We start from the raw sequence: 20,674 nt of genomic DNA, 5'->3' as shown, positions 1-20,674 counted from the left end.
CTTCTCCTAGTCACCAACCACCCTTAGACACTCAGTGCTACACTGTTAAACTTTTGTTTTTAATTAAAATTTTTGTCTTCCATTTAAGTATGCTGAAGTTTGTTTTGCCACACAGTGAAGTTACTTGTGGATCCCCTTGATTCTTCTAAGGTTTGTGTAAATTGTATTAGGGTAATTCTAGAGTATACTTTAGAGCTACTTTAGCCCTCTTCCTAAGGCATAACCCTTGTTAGATCCTTGAGAGCTTGCAGAGCTACCTCTATACAGGTTGGATAGAATTAAAATATCTCTCTGACTTAGGTGATCTGCGGAATGTGTACAGCTTGTAGCTCCCCAGGAGCCATTTCTTGTGTACTTATGGAGTTTTACTCCATGGATGTGTAAATTAGTATTTAAACAAGAAATTAAAGAGACCTTCATCTAGATGTCTATGGAATTGGGCAAAAAGTTTGTTCAAGTTTTTCTATAATACCTTCTGGAAAAATCAGAACAAACTTTTTGAAAAACAATAGATTTCTTCATTTGCCTAAAGAGGAACTAAAGAGCCTCTTGATGAAAGTGAAAAGAGGAGAGTGAAAAAGCTGGTTTAAAACTCAGCATTCAAAAAATGATCATGGCATCTGGTCCCATAACTTCATAGCAAATAGATGGGGAAACAATGGAAACACTGACAAATTTTATTTTCTTGGTCTCCAAAATCACTACATATGGTGACTGCAGTCATGAAATTAAAAGACGCTTGTTCCTTGGAAGAAAAGCTAGACAAACCTAAATAGCACATTAGAAAGCAGAGACATTACTTTGTCGACAAAGGTCCATCTAGTTAAAGCTATGGTTTTTCCAGTAGTCATGTATGGATGTGAGAGTTGGACCATAAAGAAAGCTGAGCACAGAAGAATTGATGCTTTTGAACTGTGGTATTGGAGAAGATTCTTGAGTGTCCTTTGGACTGCAAGGAGATTGAACCAGTCAATCCTAAAGGAAATCTGTCCTCAATATTCATTGGAAGGACTGATGCTGAAGCGGAAGCTACAATAATTGGCCACCTTATGCAAAGAACTGACTCATTGGAAAAGATCCTGATGCTGGGAAAAACTGAACACAGGAGGAGGAAGGGACAACAGAGGATGAGATGGTTGGACGTCATCACTGACTCAATGGACATGAGCTTGAGCAAGCTCTGGGAGTTGGTGGTGGACAGGGAAACCTGGCATGCTGCAGTCCATGGGGTCGTAAAGAGTCGGATATGACTGAGTGACTGAACTGAACTGACCCTCTTCAGTTGGAGAAGAAAATGGCAACCCAAATCAGTATTCTTGCCTGGGAAATCCCATGCACAGAGAAGCCTGGCAGGCTACAGTCCATGGGGTTGCAGAGAGTCAGGTATGACTGTATGACTTCATGATGGAGCGCACACACACACACCTTCTTCAGTATTCTACTCTTCAAATTTCAGCCTTCTCCATCTCTCTGACTTTTGATCTCTGCCTCCTCACCATGATCTTGTAGGCATCGCATCCCTGGCATCACCATCCAGACGATTCCTTTACCCAGAAAGCCATGGTGATTCTAAGACTCACATCATTTGGCTTTCTTCTCTTAGGATCATGGTTGCATGCTACATATGAGCCAATATCTTGAAACTGCTGTTTTATATATTTCACTCTTTAGTTGTTTACAGTGGGAGCATAAATGCAGTCTAATCCAAATAAAACATTTGCTATTCTAACCTTACTAATAGTTTTCTGTCCTCTCCAGTCCCTGAACCTTACAATCATGCTGCTTTAATTTTTAATGAGTTAATTAATTTTTGACACTTTGTATGAGAATCATGTTTTTAAGTTTTTGAAAACCATCCCCTACAAAATATAAAAAATACTGTGGCTTTCTGCTTTTGTTGTAATTAGTCATATTTCTCAGGAAGATATATAAAAATATTTAGAGATGAAATGAGATTAAGTGTGGGATATACTTTAAAGTTACTTATAGGAGAAGGGATAAGAACTAGGGAAGAGGAAATGAGTAAAGCTGTCATGCAGATAATTACTGAAGCTGGGTGATCAATACTGAAATTGGGTGATCAATATTGAAGTTGAGTGATTAATTTAGGGGGCTTATTATATAATTTTATAAATTATAGAGAAAGATAGAAAGAAATGGAGAGAGAGAGTCGAGAGAAGAGAGACTGAGAGCAATGGAAACCTTACTTTGTACTTTAAATAGGTAATAGTGATAGTCAAAGAAATTGTACTGTATAAAAAGTGATAACAAACATATTAAACTTTAAAAACTGAAGCAGCTCAAAGGCTGCTTTTATAGGACTGTCATTTGCTGCCAACCTGCGTGAAATGAGACACCTATTTTTGTAGGACCTAATTTGATTGAGGAAATAAGAATAGTTCTGAGTTTTATGAAAGCTCACTGCTCACAGGGGTAAAATTCTCCACAAGTCCCTGAGTAATGAGTTGTTGGCTTCTGATAAGTGCCAATATCAGTGTAACAGAAGCAACCAGAATTTGCAATCAGAATATAGAAAAGTATGGTCTTTCTCCTCCGGCATTTAGTTCTGAGTCAAAGAAAAGCACGAGACAGCTTGAGGGTTGTGACCATTAGACACGTCCTCCAGAGACAAATACAGGTTGTCATATGCATGTTACAGACTGTGAAGAGAGGTTGTGAAACATTTGGAGATGAAGACTAGTCATAAATATTGGGGTAAATTGCTTCCCTGAGGCAATGCTAAGGCGCTAAAAATGCTGAGTCATCAGTAACTGAATGTGGCTATTGACAGCCCTTACCAAAAATAACACATGAGCACCATGGGCGGGGGTTGGAAGGGGGGTGGGGGGAGGTATTTTTCTTAACCTCAAATGCTTAATCTTGAAGCACTTATCAGAAAACCAGCATGCGTTTCTCTTTCTCTTTTAAAGCAGTGTCTTCTGTCTTCACCTGCAGGGTTAATGGTGGTCTTTATGCGCCTACATAAAGGGATGGGGTCACACAGAGTCGGACATGACTGAAGTGACTTAGCAGCAGCAGCAGCAGCAAGCCCTCCATAGTTTCTTTGCAAAATTTCCCTTTGCGATTTTTCTCCAGAGGTTGTCCTGGTGATAATGCAAAGATCTGAGTCACTGATCATGAAGTTGCATTCAGACCACTGTTTAGTGAGTCTCCAGTTCTCACAGTGTGAGAGGATGCCCCGTGATGGTACTAGCCTGACTTTGGTGCATTCAGCTGGGAGTGAATCAATTAAAGTTCAAATGGGTTTGCTAAAACTTGAGTCATCATTCTGGGGAGAGGTTCTGAAGGCTTGTGTCTGTAAAGTTTACAGCAGTTTGGAAATTAATCTCCAAGACCCTCCTTGTTTTTTCTTATCTATATAATTGTTTAAGAAATTTCTTTGTCAAGCCTCCAGGGAGACTCATAAATATAAAATCTTTATTACTCATTGGAAATTTCCTGTAAGGGTTGGCATCGTAAATAAACAGAACCATGTAGTCCTTCAGATGTGTCAGGGATGGAGTAGTTTCTGAATTCAGAAATTTGTAAACCTCTCCTGGAGATTTTATGAATATTCATGAGCATAATTTTGAAGTATGAAGGATAAGGATAAACACTACAAAAAATATTAGATGAGAGAGGAATATTGTGCAATAAACAACAAACTATATATATATATATAAAATATAAATATGTATATATACATAGATGCATATACATGCATATGTGTTTTTATACACACATATCTTTAAAGAGTGAACAGGTTTCAAAAAAATTTACATATATAATTCTACAAGATTCCTTTCACATTAAAGCATTCTACAGAAGTGAGCACAATGGAATCAAAAAATAAATTACATATATATATTGATTAGTGTGTGTGTATATGTGTGTCTTATGGGAACAAGAAAAAACAAGAAATGAAGATAAATTAAACAGACAGTTTTCCATTTTCTTCAAATTCTGTCTTGAATTGTGTTTGCTTTTGCTTGATCCATTTTTGATCCCCAATTTTACCCAGGACAGTTAAAATGGCCCCTTTACAATTTTTAATGCTTCCATCTTATGTCCTCTTTGCTATACTTGGCACACAATTCGGTTCTTAACAAACCATGCTGTGTGACAGGAACTAACAAAGTGTTGTAGGTCAATTATATTTCAAAATATACATATTTTGAAACGCATAGCAAAAGAGATCAGATTTGTGATTACCAGAAGCAGGGGTGCGGAGAGGAGGAACTGGAGGGAGGTAATCAAAAGGTACAAACTTCCAGTTAAAAGGTAAATAAGGACTAGGGATATGATGTGCAACATGATACATGTGATTAACACTGCTGTGTGCTGCATATGAAAGTTAAGAGAGTAAATCCTGAGTTCTCACCAGAAGATGAAGCTTTTTCCGTTCATCTAACCCTGTGTCTCTAGGAGTTGATGGAGGTTCACCAATTTTTCTGCGGTAATCAATTCATAATGTGGGACATTATGTCAAATTACATATTAATTTGTAATTAATAAAAACGTCAAAGCATGAAGCTGTACACCTTAAACTACTCAGTGCTTAATGTCCATATCTCAATAAACACAGAAGTAAATTTTTAAAGGCCATTTCCCCTCAAAATAAATAAATAAGCAGGATTAAGGAAAAAACGTAATTAAAATGAGATTGACAAAGACATGATTTGAAGCAATGACTAAGAGCCTTGTGACTTAAAGCATGTCCCTAGAATGGCAGAACCAGTATTATCTGGAAAGTTATTAGACATGGAAACTCATGGGAAACACCCCAGACAGACTGACTCAATTTCAGGACTGGGACAGAGGAGTTGGGTAAAAATCATTGACCCAGAGGTTAGAATGTATATTTTTAATTATATTATATGGTGCCTACCATCTTATTAGTGAACACTGTGTGAACTAATAAACAGCCTGCTAGTAGTTACTGAATCCTTTGCTGCACCTAAACAGTATGTATTTACAAAAGATACTGAGAACTGTAAACTCCTCGATGCACTGATAGTCTGGAAATATATGTTTGGCCTCAGAATGTAAGACAAATACAGGGATTCAAGAAATAGTTTTAACTAGTTAACTGGTTTTGCTAAGTTTCTTTCTTTAACTGCCAAATTGATTTACTTAACTATATTTTAAAATATTAAGCTTATTTCACATTAAATAACTTTCTTATAACTAAATCAAAATATGAATTTCAGATTTTGTGGATATATAAGATATATGTGTATTTGTCTCAAAAATATTCTGGCTTTTAAAAACAATTATTTTCTGTTGGTATGTTTATGTATTTGTCTTTAAAGGACTGACCTGGGGGGAAAAAAAGAATAAGAAAAAAATAACACAGTGAATTGGTTTCATTAACATATGTCACACTGCAGACTGTCAAAGGAGAACTTGGCAAATAATGATCAATATTTAGAATCAGCACACAGTACACAGAACAATTTACAATAATTGTTTCCGTTTTGCTCAGAAAATGTTCATTGAAGTGCTCGTTAAACTTCAGGCACACAGATTCAGCTCACTAACTTTGTATAATCATGATGATGATCACCACTGAGCACCACTTAAAGTACCCATGATGTTGGGGCATTATGCTAAGATGCTGCAATTTATTAAAATGATGCAACATATTTGAAGATAGGGAAAATAATCAGGCACGAGCCCTGATTACCTTTCTTTTCCATTTTAATGTTTTTATTTACACTTGAGAGCAGTGTGCATCTGAGAAAGGATGAGGCCACTGTGGTTGGATAGACCTGAGTGACCGTAAGTGTTCTGACATCATAGCAAAGTGCAGTTAGGAAACTCCAGCACAGTGTCAGTTACATAAAGTGGGCTCAATGACAGTATTGTTGTTGTTGTCAGATATATTATTATTAATATGTAACTTAGAAGGAATATAAACACTTGAAGAAACAACTCCCTCACTTCATGCTGACAGGAGAATAAATGTCTGTGTCATCTTCCAGACACATGAAAGGAAGTTAAACTATCTTCTCCAGCTCCAGTTTCCAAACACTCCAAAAATAGAGTGATTATGTTTAGAGAAGCAAACCTTAAAGAAAATTGCCGCCATGAAACTTGAAGAAGGAAACGCAGAATGCCAGGCCATTATAACATGCTCCTGAGACAAGCATTTCAGCTCAGTCAGTGGCAAGATACATTGACTTAAAGGGGCAATGTTTTCATGGCTAAGTGATCATAGCTTAATGGAGTTTTCTGTGAGCAAACTAGAAAAAAAAAAAAAAAGTGAGGGAGATAGTTATCATTGTTGTTCAGTCACTCAGTCATGTCCTACTCTTTGAGATCCCATGGATTGCAGCATGCAATGCTTCTCTGTCCTTCACCATCTCTGGGAGCTTGCTCAAACTCATGTCCATCAAGTCAGTGATGCCATCCAACCATTTTGTCCTCTGTTGTCCCTTTCTCCTCCTGCCTTCAATCTTTCCCAGCATGAGGGGCTTTTCTAATGAACTGGCTCTTCACATAAGGTGGCCAAAGTACTGGAGTTTCGGCTTCAGCATCAATCCTTCCAAAGAATATTCAAAGTTATTTCCTTTAGGATTGACTTGATTGATCTCCTTTCAGGCTAAGGGACTCTTAAGAGTCTTCTACTGCACCACAGTTCAAAAGGATCAGTTCTCCAGTGATCAGCCTTCTTTATGGGTCCAACTCTCACATCCATACTTGACTACTGGAAAAAACATTGCTTTGACTAGACAGACCTTTGTCACTGAAGTAATGTCTCTGCTTTTTGATATGCTGTCTAGGTTTGTCATAGCTTTTCTTCCAAGGAACAAATGTCTTTTAATTTCATGGCTGCAGTCACCATCTGCAGTGATTTTGGAGCCCAAGAAAATAAAGTCTGTCACCATTTCCATTGTTTCCTCGTCTATTGCCATTTAGTGATGAGACTGGATACCGTGATCTTAGTTTTTTGAATGTTGAGTTTTAAATCAGCTTTTATCTCTTTTACCTTCTTCAAAAGGCTGTTTAGTTCCTCTTTACTTTCTGCCATAAGGGTGGTGTCATCTGCATATCTGAGGTCATTAATAATTCTACCAGCAATTATGATTCTGGTTTGTGCTTTACCCAGCCGAGTATTTTGCTTGCCAGGAGAAATATCAATTATCTCAGATATGCAGATGACACCATCCTTATGGCAGAAAGTGAAGAACTACTAAAGGGCCTCTTGATGAAAGTGAAAGAGGAAAACGAAAAAGTTGGCTCAAAGGTCAACATTCAGAAAACTAAGATCATGGCATCTGGTCCCATCACTTCATGGCAAATAGATGGGGAAACAGTGGAAACAATGGCTGACTTTATTTTTCTGGGCTCCAAAATCACTACTGATGGTGAGTGCAGCCATGAAATTAAAAGACACTTACTCCTTGGAAGGAAAGTTATGACCAACCTAGACAGCATATTAAAAAGCAGAGACATCACTTTGTCAACAAAGGTCCATCTAGTCAAGGCTATGGTTTTTCCAGTGGTCATGTATAGATGTGAGAGTTGGACTATAAAGAAAGCTGAGTGCCGAAGAATTGATGCTTTTGAACTGTGGTGTTGGAGAAGACTCTTGAGAGTCCCTTGGATTGCAAGGAGATCCAATCAGTCCATCCTAAAGGAGATCAGTTCTGGGTGTTCATTGGAAGGACTGATTTTGAAGCTGAAATTCCAATCCTTTGGCCACCTGATGTGAAGAGCTGACTCATTGGAAAAGACCCTGATGCTGGGAGAGATTGAGGGCAGGAGGAGAAGGGGACAACAGAGAATGAGATGGTTGGATGGCATCACTGACTCAATGGACATGGGTTTGGGTGGACTCCGGGAGTTGGTGATGGAGAGGGAGGCCTGGCGTGCTGTGGTTCATGGGGTCGCAAAGAGTCGGACACGGCTGAGCGACTGAACTGAACTGACCTTTGCATATAAGTTAAATAAACAGGGTGACAATACACAACCTTTACATACTCCTTTCCCAATTTTGATCCAGTCTGTTATTCCATGTCCAGTTCTAACTGTTGCTTATTAACTTGCATACAGGTTTCTCAGGAGGCAGATCAGGTGGTCTGGTATTCCCATCTCTATGAATTTTCCAGTTTGTTGTTACCCACACAGTCAAAGGCTTTAGTGTAGTCAATGAAGCATAATTAGGTGTTTTTCTGGAATCCTCTTGTTTTTTCTATAATCCAACAGCTGTTGGAAATTTGATTTCTAGGTCCTTTGCCTTTTCTAAAACAAGCTTGAACATCTGGAAATTCTCAGTTCAGGTAATGTTGAAGCCTAGCTTGGAGAATTTTGAGCATGAAGCTGAAGTTGAATCATTCTATGAAGACATACAAGGCCTTCTAGAAATAACACCAAAAAATGATGTATTTTATGTCATAGGGGATTGGAATGCAAAAGTAGGAAGTCAAGAGATACCTGGAGTAACAGACAAGTTTGATCTTGGAGTACAAGATGAAACAGGACAAAGGTTAACGTTGATTTGCCAAGAGAATGCACTGGTCATAGCAAACATCCTCTTCAAAGGACACAAGACACAACTCTACACAGGGACATACTGGATGGTCAATATTGAAATCAGATTGGTTATATTCTTTGCAGATGTAGATAGAGAAGCTCTATACAGTCAGCAAAACAAGACCAGGAACTGACTGTGGCTCAGATCATGAACTCCTTATTGCAAAATTCAGAGGAAGATAGTAACCTCTACAATTAAACTTCTTCAGGTTGCTAATTCTTCTGCAAGTTGATTAATAAATAATATATGCTGCCACACTTTCTAAAGTGTGAATTTATGTCCTCAGTCATGGAATAATCATACAGATAGCTCAAGTAACTAGCTTTGTTCTTAAAACAACTGTTGCATCTTAAAGAAACAAGTGTTGAGACTAAACCCACCTTAATTCTTCTAAGATAAGTGAGCTGAGAATGTGAGATCAACAGCACTGGCTCCATCAGATGACTCATTAACTGCTCCATCACTTATGAAATGTGAAACCTTATGCAAACTACTTTAAGAACCTTTCTGAGAATCAGTTCCTTCAGCTATACAATGGGACTGATAACAGTATGTACTTAAGTCGGATTATTGCAAAGGCTAAAGGGAAGCATTCTTACTTGTGCCTTGCACAAAATAAGTGTTCATGAAATGCTAATTTTTATTATATTCAAGTTACACACAAAATATATGACTTAGTAGGCCGTTCCATTCCTACAAGTTACCCTTTATTGGTGCCTCTATATCTTAACATTGTATGAACCTATCCCCAAAGAACAAAGGGATTTCCTATGACTCAGCAGGTAAAGAAATCACCAACAATAAAGGAGATTCAGGAGAAACGGGTTCAATCCCTGGGTTGGGAAGACCTCCTGGAGGTGCAACTGGCAAGCCACTCCAGTATTCTCATCTGAAAAATCCCAATGGACAGAGGAGTCTGGCAAGCTAAAGTCCATGGTTTGCAAAGAGTTGGACACAACTAAGCAACTAAACACAAAGAACAGGGACAAAGTCTTTCATGAAAAGAATTACAGAAATATCAAAGATAAAATTGCAATAATTAATAAGGAATCAATAGTCAAAAACTGCAAATATAGGATATTAACTGATTTCAAAAATATTTTCCAGGCAAAACATTTTTTATATAAATTGCACCAACATTTTTTAGTTCAGTTTCCCAAGGCAATAGAAACAAAACCAAAAATAAATAAATGGGACCTAGTGACACCTAAAAGCTTTTGAGTAGCAAAGGACACCATAAATAAAATGAAAAGACAACCTATGAAATGGTAGAAAATATTTGCAAATTATGTGACTGACAAAGGCTTAATTTCCAAAATATATAGCAGTTCATGTAATTCAACAACAAAGAAACAAACAACCCAATCAAAAAATGGCAGTATAGATATTTCTCCAAAAAAGACATACAGGTGGCTAATAGGCATATGAAAAGATGCTCAACATCAATAATTATTACAGAAATGTGAATGAAACTGCAATGAGGTACCATCTCACACCAGTCAGAATGGCCATTACTAAAAACTCTACAAGTAACAAGTGCTGTAGAGGGTGTGGAGAAAATACAACCGTTCTACACTGTGGGAATATAAGTTGGTGCAGCCACTATGGAAACAAGGATGGAGGTTTCTCAAAAAACCAAACATATGATTTGCCATATGATCCAGCAATCTTACTCCTGGGCATATATCCAGAAAAAAACTATAATTCAAAAAGATGCATGCATCTCCGTGTTCATAGCAGCACTATTTATAGTGTCCAAGGCATGGAAACAACATAAATTTACATAGACAGATGAATGGATAAAGAAAATGTGGTACATATATACAATGGAATATTACTCAGTCATCAAAAAGAGTGAAACAATGCCACTTGCATCAACACAGATGGACCTAGAGATTATCATACCAAATGAGGTAAGTCAGAAAGACAAATGCCATATGATATCACTTATATGTGGAATCTAAAATACAATACTAATCAACGTATCTATGAAAGATAAACAGACTCAGATACAGAGAACAGACTTGTGGTTGTCATGTCGGGGAGGGGAGGGAAAGAATGTGAGTTTGAGATTAGGAAAAGCAAACTATTATATATAGGGTGCATAAACAACAAGGTCCTACTGTATAGTACAGGAAGCTATATTCAATATTCTGTGGTAAACCATAATGGAAAAGAAACATATATGCATAACTGAGTCACTCTGTTGTACAGAAGAAATTAATGCAGCATTCTAAATCAACTATACTTCAATAAAATTAAAAATGTATTTTCCATTTTCATACAAAAATTTTTTACAATCTTTTCAAAAATCAGTATCACCACTGAAATCAAAGTGTCCTAATTCTTTCCTTCCCAACATTTGGAGCCATATAATATGCTCCTGATCCTCATTTTCTCTTTTAGTTTTTTAAGCAGAAACATAAGTCTAAAATATCCAACTTTATCTTCTAAGACTATTTTTCTTTTTTTTATTAGTTGGAGGCTAATTACTTCACAACATTTCAGTGGGTTTTGTCATACACTGATATGAATCAGCCATAGATTTACACATATTCCCCATCCCGATCCCCCCTCCCACCTCCCTCTCCACCCGATTCCTCTGGGTCTTCCCAGTGCACCAGGCCCGAGCACTTGTCTCATGCATCCCACCTGGGCTGGTGATCTGTTTCACCATAGATAGTATACATGCTGTTCTTTTGAAACATTCCACCCTCACCTTCTCCCACAGAGTTCAAAAGTCTGTTCTGTATTTCTGTGTCTCTTTTTCTGTTTTGCATATAGGGTTATCGTTACCATCTTTCTAAATTCCATATATATGTGTTAGTATGCTGTAATGTTCTTTATCTTCCTGGCTTACTTCACTCTGTATAATGGGCTCCAGTTTCATCCATCTCATTAGGACTGATTCAAATGAATTCTTTTTAACAGCTGAGTAATATTCCATGGTGTATATATACCACAGCTTCCTTATCCATTCATCTGCTGATGGGCATCTAGGTTGGTTCCATGTCCTGGCTATTATAAACAGTGCTGCGATGAACATTGGGGTGCACGTGTCTCTTTCAGATCTGGTTTCCTCAGTGTGTATGCCCAGGAGTGGGACTGCTGGGTCATATGGCAGTTCTATTTCCAGTTTTTTAAGGAATCTCCACACTGTTCTCCATAGTGGCTGTACTAGTTTGCATTCCCACCAACAGTGTAAGAGGGCTCCCTTTTCTCCACACCCTCTCCAGCATTTATTGCTTGTAGACTTTTGGATAGCAGCCATCCTGACTGGCGTGTAATGGTACCTCATTGTGGTTTTGATTTGCATTTCTCTGATAATGAGTGATGTTGAGCATCTTTTCATGTGTTTTGTTAGCCATCTGTATGTCTTCTTTGGAGAAATGTCTGTTTAGTTCTTTGGCCCATTTTTTGATTGGGTCATTTATTTTTCTGGAATTGAGCTGCAGGAGTTGCTTGTATATTTTTTGAGATTAATCCTTTGTCTGTTTCTTCATTTGCTATTATTTTCTCCCAATCTGAGGGCTGTCTTTTCACCTTACTTATAGTTTCCTTTGTAGTGCAAAAGCTTTTAAGTTTCATTAGGTCCCATTTGTTTAGTTTTGCTTTTATTTCCAATATTCTGGGAGGTGGGTCATAGAGGATCTTGCTGTGATTTATGTCGGAGAGTGTTTGCCTATGTTCTCCTCTAGGAGTTTTATAGTTTCTGGTCTTACATTTAGATCTTTAATCCATTTTGAGTTTATTTTTGTGTATGGTGTTAGAAAGTGTTCTAGTTTCATTCTTTTACAAGTGGTTGACCAATTTTCCCAGCACCAATTGTTAAAGAGGTTGTCTTTTTTCCATTGTATATCCTTGCCTCCTTTGTCAAAGATAAGGTGTCCATAGGTTAGTGGATTTATCTCTGGGCTTTCTATTCTGTTCCATTGATCTATATTTCTGTCTTTGTGCCAGTACCATACTGTCTTGATGACTGTGGCTTTGTAGTAGAGCCTGAAGTCAGGCAGGTTGATTCCCTCCAGTTCCATTCTTCTTTCTCAAGATTACTTTGGCTATTCGAGGTTTTTTGTATTTCCATACAAATTGTGAAATTATTTGTTCTAGTTCTGTGAAAAATACCGTTGGTAGCTTGATAGGGATTGCATTGAATCTATAGATTGTTTTGGGTAGAATAGCCATTTTGACAATATTGATTCTTCCAATCCATGAACACGGTATGTTTCTCCATCTGTTTGTGTCCTCTTTGATTTATTTCATCAGTGTTTTATAGTTTTCTATGTATAGGTCTTTTGTTTCTTTAGGTAGATATACTCCTAAGTATTTTATTCTTTTTGTTGCAATGGTGAATGGTATTGTTTCCTTAATTTCTCTTTCTGTTTTTTCATTGTTAGTATATAGGAATGCAAGGGATTTCTGTGTGGTAATTTTATATCCTGCAACTTTACTATATTCATTGATTAGCTCTAGTAACTTCTAAGACTATTAAATTGAACTGTGCTACTTAAAGAATATTTATTTTGCTATACTCTGGTTACACTTCCAATTTTTTTTTTTTAAAAAGAGGGATCCCTAAAGGCAAATGTTTTAGACTTTCAAAAAAGGACTTTTTGTCAGGTTTGGAAGAAGAAAAACATGGCGAAAGAACACATTATCTTTGGGAAAACAGCAGGAGACAAAACAGATCATCACTCATCACTAACAGAAGCTAAATAACACAGTAAGGTACTAAGACATACTGATTTTGCCAGGGAAAAATGCAGCAGAACCAACACATTATAATGAGGATGATTTTGGTACCAAAGAAGCCCCTTTATCGGTGGGCATACATTTGAATCCTAGTGTGACCATTTTAGGTTCTTTTTCCTTGTTCATACTCCCAGGATAAAGGCCTTAAAAGAAGCATTGGCATTTTAAATTGCTCTGTCTCACTTGCTGAATTCTTTTTTTTTTGTTTGTTTGTTTCTTTCTTAGGCAAAATTATTTTCCCATGTGACAAGAAGGATGCTTTGGAAAGCACAGAGAACAAAAGTGACGGCAGTCCTGGAGGATTAGAACAATGACAAGGGAAGAGAACTTACCTGTGGGCACGTGCTCCAAGGTCCCCACTCAGACATGACACATTCGTTGGGACACAGAAGAGAGCAGGACTGGGTTTCTGGGGGAATCTCATCCTGGTTGCACAGGCTGTTATCCACAGCTCCCCCTTCACCATCAGCAGCATTCATGCACCTATAATGCAAGATCATAAGACAGCTTGAACACTTAAAACAGTGAGGAGTAAATTTAAAATAGTTATGATATATCCTAATTACTTACCCCTCAAAGATAATTAAACATAAAATAAGATTGATAGAGAAACCAGGGCAAAAAAAAAAACCCGTTCAGTCAGTCAGGCTTTGAGTAAGTGAAAGTCGCTCAGTTGGGTCCAACTCTTTGCGATCCCATGGACTACACAATCCATGGAGTTCTCCAGGCCGGAATACTGGAGTGGGTAGCTTTTCCCTTCTCCAGGGGATCTTCCCAAGCCAGGGGTAGAACCCAGGTCTCCCGCATTGTAGGCAGATTCTTTACCAGCTGAGCCACAAGGGAAGCCCAACCAGGCTTTACTGAGTAGTAACTCAGGGCAGAGCCATTTATTCAGCAGAGCAGGAAAAGACTAGAGACAATACTCATCTTTGAAGAACTCTCCATCTAAAGAGATCTACAATATATTTACTTAGGTCTTTTCAGTGTAACAAATCTTGAACGCTCTCCTCTGAATAAATTCATCACTTTGTAATAACTAGACCTTGCATCGTTCCTATGACTCTCTCAGATGTTTCCTGGACTTCTAGCTCAGAGCATCTAAGGCCCTAGTTTTTGTTCAATATATTTAAGGTCATGGCAAAGTACTGAAAAAACAATTGAACATATTTTTCTTTTAGGTATTTTCTGCATTTCAGTAAGGAATTTTCATATAATAAACCAAAGGGCAACATACAAGCATTTTCATGCAGCAGTTGAGCATGTGCTACTGATGCACGTATTATTGTTGCTTTAAGATAAATGCTGATGAGGATGGGATAAATAATCATGCTGCTGATTTAATCAAATTAAAACCAAAGTGTTATACTGCTATATACCTGCCAGAATGGCTTATATCAAAAACATGGAAAATAGCAAGGATTGGCAAGAATATGGAGCAACTGTAACTCTTCTCACTCTGCTGGTGGGAGCATAAACTCTTTGGCAAACTAATTGGTAGTATGTCTATTAAAACTAAACATATAAACACAATGTAACCCAACAGTGCCACTTCTATTTATATACAGAAGACAAATGTGGATCCCCCTCCACCACAAAAAACAAACAAACAAACAAAAAAACCTGCCTGGAAATGTTTATGGCATTAGTATTTATAATTAGCCAACGTGAATTAATAGTAGTATATCTACAATAGCTATTCAGCCACAGTAAAATAGACAAATATACTGTGATAAACTCATTGAATTAAGTGCTATTAAGTAATAAGAATTCATTAACTATTGTTGCACGAAAGAGCATGAGTGGAGCTTACAACCACAATGTTGAACAAAAGAAGCTGGATGCAAAAAGAGTACAGACTGCACAGTTCCCTTCATTGACACTTAATAGGCAATGCTCATCTATGGTGTCAGAAGCCAGAATAGCAGTTACCCCTGTGGGAATGGTTATTGGCCGATAGGGGCTTACGTAGTCCTGGTAAAACTTTGTGTCTTGACCCCTGGGTTGGTTACACAGATGAGTTCATATTGTGAAAATTCATGGAGCTGTACCCTATGCTGTGGGCATTTCTCTCCATTTGTATTATATCCCAACTCAAAGTTAATGTTTAAATTATTTTCTCAAAAATATTTAATAAAGACTTGCTGTATATAAGCCTCTTTTGTTTGGTGTTGGAATACAAAGTGATTTATTAATAATGATTCATTTATTAAATATTTTGAGGGGCTTACTTTGTACCATGCCCTTACTTGGGTACTAGGGTACAGAACTGAAAAAATAGGACAAGATTCCTTCTTCCAATGATAATGATCAAAGAAAAGGTGAAGATGACTATGATGATAAGATAAATGGTGCCATTGCTGATCTGCTCTTTTCAGATACAAAGCCACAGCCAAGGAATAAGCAACTTGAGAGGGCTGTGCTGGAGCGCTTTCGCTGGAAAAGCTTTTAGCTTTTCCAAATCATGCTATGCTGGAATGAATTATCCTATGCATTAGGAGTTTCTTTTATATAATTTTTTTTTATTAAGGAAAACTGCACCATAGTCTATGACCTGGTACAAAATAAACTTTATAAGGTGCTAAGTAATAAAAAAATAGATACTGTATAAAGCAGGTTAACAGAAAATGGTAAACAGAGAGGAGATGTAAGTCATGTCTTCTAATGTAGGGAGGCAAGGTGCAGAGTCATCTATAGACTTTAATTTCTCCTGTGGTAATAGTCAATACTGGAAGGAGGAACCACTAAATGGCTTTAATGCCTTTCCCTGGGCAAACTTAAAAGCTGAAAATTGCTTTCCTTCTTGCCTGCACACTCTTCGGCTGATATTCCTTTATGATTTTGCTGAAAAAAGAAGAGGTAATACTTCTGGTCAATGGTGTCCAGTTGGACATATGCATTAGTCTTTGTCTGCTCCCACTATGCCACAAAAACAATAGCAAAGGAATTTATTACAAAAAGAAAAAAAAAAAAAACAGGGGAGAGGGAAAGGCATTATCTTGCAAGGACAAAAACCACGGGAAAGGACAAAAGCAACGATGGGAAATAGATGGGCTAGTGGTGTCTTAGCACACAAAGAAAACAGATTAGTAAACCTTCAAAAGAAAACAAAGAAAGTAATTCCATTTACACATCAGAATACATAAAAAATTCAGGAATCTGTGGCATCAAGTACCTTTGGAAATGTGAGTGAAGGTGAGGCAGAAAACCTGGAGGGTTTATTGTAAGCATGTTTATGTTTAAGAAGTACCTAAGCTCTGAGATGCCCTTTCCCAATACACAGAGCTAGGCGATGCCCCCAGCCCTGTCCCTCCTGGTAACTGCAGGTTTACTATCTGTGTAGGGTCACAAAACAGGTTAGAGAACACATGGCCCAACTAAGGATGGGAACATCATGCTGATAACAAGGTTTACGGAAAGTTAACATAGTGAACAAAATGATCACTACCTTCATGACTTAAACAATGCACATTTATTATTTTACAATTTTGTAGATCCAACATGGAACTCACTAGACTAACATCAGCACTCTGGCAAAGCTACATACATACCTTCCTGGAGGCTCAAGGGCAGAATCGTTTCCTAACCTCTCTCACAGTCTAGAAGCCACTCACGTTCCTTGGGGCCATGGCCCCCTTCTCTCTCCTCAAAGCCTTGTATCTCTCTGCATCTTGCTTTTTTCCTTTCCCATCCCCTCATCCATTTTTTAAGGACACTTGTGAATAAGTTGTTCCCATCCAGAGGATCCAGGACAATCTTCCCTAATCACATCTGCAAAGACGCTTTTCCTATTTAACATAGCATATTGACAAACTTCAAGGGTTAGAATGTGAATATTTTTGGGAGCTATCATTCTGTTTACCACATTAACCTTCTTTCATTGGTTTCCCAAAATACAGGTTTCTAGGATTATCTATTTAACATATGATTTAAGAAGACAGTCTTCTAGTGATTCTGACAGGCACAAAAGTAAAGACTTACATAGACTGAAACTGAAAGTGTTCTCAAATGAAAATGTCCCTGCAGTTACATATCCTGCATCAAAGTCTTTGTCATATCTCCCCCTTTGGTCATCACTTTCATTTCTACTCAAAGTCATTACAAAACTGCTTTAAAGCATGGCTATATTCACTATCCCCACATCCCCCTCCTCCCTTATTACCTCTTGGACTTACTTTAATCACACTTTTATCATCATTCCAGACAAAATTGATATCATCAACAGACTCCCCTTTGCCAAACTCAATAGTCAATTCTTATTTTAGTAAACTTCTCAGAATCATTGAAACCACTGATTATATTTTCTTTTTTGAAAATCTCTCCCCTTGCCATTTTTGGGTTGAGGGTTAGGGTTCCAAGTACAGCCACATTCTCAGGTATTGCAGGTTAGTACTTCAATACACAGATTTTTTTTTTGCAGGGGGAGACACAGTTCAACCCATAACACATGATATTTGGTAGCTGTCCTATTTTTATTATACCAGGCTTCATCCATTTGAACAGAGAGGTATGGCTTAAAGGCCCTCTTGTTCAAGTGTGTTTTTCCTCTATCAACCTGCCACATTTCTGCCGGTAGCAATTTATTCTCTTAAAGCTCTCCTTTCTCTCCTGGGACTTTGCTTTAATACTGCTAAGAGGCCAGGCTGGGATGAGAGTGAGGGATGCCACAGCTCATTTACACGTATTTCCTGATAAGCTAGGCTAGTCAGTCATTTCTCAAAGCCGTGAGAAAATAGGACACAAGAGACAGATTTTGAAGAAAAAGAGGTAGAAGCCCAAGTCTGTGACAGCCTGAGCAACTAGTCCCCAGGGGAAAAGGCAGGGAACAGTGGGAAAGAAAGACAATACGTTTATGAACCCTTTGCCTGGGTTGGTGATGAGGAGCACCTCTGCAATTTTGCCAGTGGCTATTTCTTTCAAGTGTCTACCAGTGACTTTGTGACAATGGGACCAAGTCTCAGAAATGGTGGATATATACTGAATCACTGAATAAACTAAGTTCACTGGTGTTGAGTAAAACCAACACAAAGAAGTTGGGTGTGCCCTGGCAACTGACTTCAATCTCAGAGATAACTCATTAGGGAGTTACCCAATTCAGGCATGGTGTGTCAATTTGAAATGAATCTTCCCAAATATAGCCAGTCCATCCTAAAGGAGATCAGTCCTGGGTGCTCATTGGACGGACTGATGCTGAAGCTGAAACGCCAATACTTTGGCCACCTCGTGTGAAGAGTTGACTCATTGGAAAAGACCCTGATGCTGGGAGGGATTGGGGGCAGGAGGAGAAGGGGACGACAGAGGATGAGATGGCTGGATGGCATCACCGACTTGATGGGCATGGGTTTGAGTAAACTCCGGGAGTTGGTGATGGACAGGGAGGCCTGGCGTGCTGCGATTCATGGGGTCGCAAAGAGTCGGACACGACTGAGCGACTGAACTGAAATATAGCAAAATAACATACTACACTCATGCAACTGAAAAGATACTATTCTTGATTTCTTCTTGAGCTTACATACTAAATCATTGTTTACGATTAATATTTTGGCTCATGCTTCTTCTCTAATGTTCATTGCTATTTTCCCCAGTTGATAATAAAATTATCCTCCTTTCTTCCCAAATAATTTCTAAATAGACCTTTTTTTTTTTTTGACTGCACCAACCAGCTTGTGGGATCTTAGTCCCCTGATAAAGGATTAAGACTGTGCCCTTGGCAGTGAAAGTGCTGAGTCCTAACCACGGGACCACTGGCTCAGTCAGTTCAGTCACTCAGTCATGTCTGACTCTTTGTGACCCCATGGACAGCAGCATGCCAGGTTTCCCCGTTCATCACCAACTCCTGGAGCTTGCTCAAACTCATGTCCATCAAGTCGCTGATGCCATCCAACCATCTCATCCTCTATTGACCCCTTCTCCTCCTGCCTTTAATCTTTCCCAGCATCAGGGACTTTTCCAATGAGTTGGCACTTCACATCAGGTGGCCAAAATTCGGAGTTTAATATTCAGGACTGATTTCCTTTAGGAATTACTGGTTTGATATCCTTGTTGTCCAAGGGATTCTCAAGAGTCTTCTCTAACACCACAGTTCAAAAGCATCAATTCTTTGGTGCTCAGCTTTCTTTATAATCCAACTCTCACATCCACACGTGACTACTGGAAAAACCATAGCTTTGACTAGATGGACCTTTGTTGGCAAAGTAATGTCTCTGCTTTTTAATATGCTGTAGGTTGGTCATAGGTTATTCTCATATTACTTTCTGAAGTCTAATTGTGGGGGTTTAAATTGACTTTTTAAATGTATTGACACCCAAAATTAAGATAATGTCCATCAGCTATACTAACCATAGAGCAAAAGAGTGACCTGGCATCATAGTACAAATCATCTAATTTGTCAGCAGTGACAGCCATACATCACTGGAGGGATGTGATGGTTTTCCATGAAGTTGGTTTTTCCACTGAAGTCACTTGCAGGAAATGTTCAGAATTGTGGCTGCCATGCAGATAGAATCCCACAATATACACGGCAGCTCAAGGGTCCTATGCGTTCAGGAATACTTAAAGATGAGCAGGGACTTCCCTGATGGTCCAGTGGCTAGGACTTCATGCTCCCAATGCAGGGGAGCCTGGGTTCAATCCTTGGTCAGGGAAATAGATCCCTCATGTTACAGCAAAGACTTGGTGCAGCTAAATAAGTATATAAATTTTTTTTAAGATGGGCAAAAGCCAGAGGATATGGTTTGAGAGTGTACTTGGATCAGCAACACTGTTGTTGTTACATAGAATATTTTCATAGAAATATGTAAATTCCACTGTCACATTTCCCAAATGTCTCCATGGCCACACACCTGATTTTCCTAGATTGCGTTCCTCCTCCACAGCGCAGGGACCTCAGCTCATTGTGGATTTTGCATGGAGACCAGTGCTCTACAACCCAGGAATACTGATTGCACTCACTGTAACATGGGACTGCCTCATGCACCTGCCAAGAACAGGAAAGGAGAAGAAAATTATGTGGAACTATCCAAGTCATGGAAAAACAGCCTGTCTTTTAGTAAAGTCTGCTGACCATAATCCAGGAGCTATAGTCTGGCTCCAAGAGCCAAACTGTATTCCCCAAAAGCAAGATATATTTGGCTTCTCTGAAATTACTAATGTATCTAAAAAAACATATGGGGACCATCAACTAGAATATGATAGTGTGCCTTTGCAGAAGAGAAAAAAGGACAGTTATTATCTCCCACCAAGAATAGGAATTCCATTATCTTTTTATCCCCCCAAAGATCTCACACAGCATCTATTAGATGTCCAACTCTCAGTTACATGGTATACTATACTCTCAGATGTACTTTACAAGGTCAATTGAAATAAATATATGTAAGGGAAATTTAC

The 20,674-nt window shown here is 38.3% G+C and overlaps 1 protein-coding gene across 1 annotated transcript in view; it reads right to left on the bottom strand.

Annotated features, from left to right (window-relative positions):
• Positions 1 to 20,674, bottom strand: part of THSD7B (thrombospondin type 1 domain containing 7B) — a 993,808-nt gene that overhangs the window by 100,681 nt on the left and 872,453 nt on the right. The window contains exons 16-17 of the mRNA XM_043487921.1: positions 20,131 to 20,264; positions 13,624 to 13,774 (exon numbers count right to left, since the gene is read on the bottom strand). Of these exons, the coding sequence (XP_043343856.1) occupies positions 13,624 to 13,774; positions 20,131 to 20,264 (285 nt within the window). The remainder of the gene's footprint in view (positions 1 to 13,623; positions 13,775 to 20,130; positions 20,265 to 20,674) is intronic.

This window comes from Cervus canadensis, chromosome 15 (genome assembly GCF_019320065.1).
Source record: "Cervus canadensis isolate Bull #8, Minnesota chromosome 15, ASM1932006v1, whole genome shotgun sequence".
NCBI lineage: Eukaryota > Metazoa > Chordata > Mammalia > Artiodactyla > Cervidae > Cervus > Cervus canadensis.
This window is presented reverse-complemented; position numbering and strand designations above follow the sequence as displayed.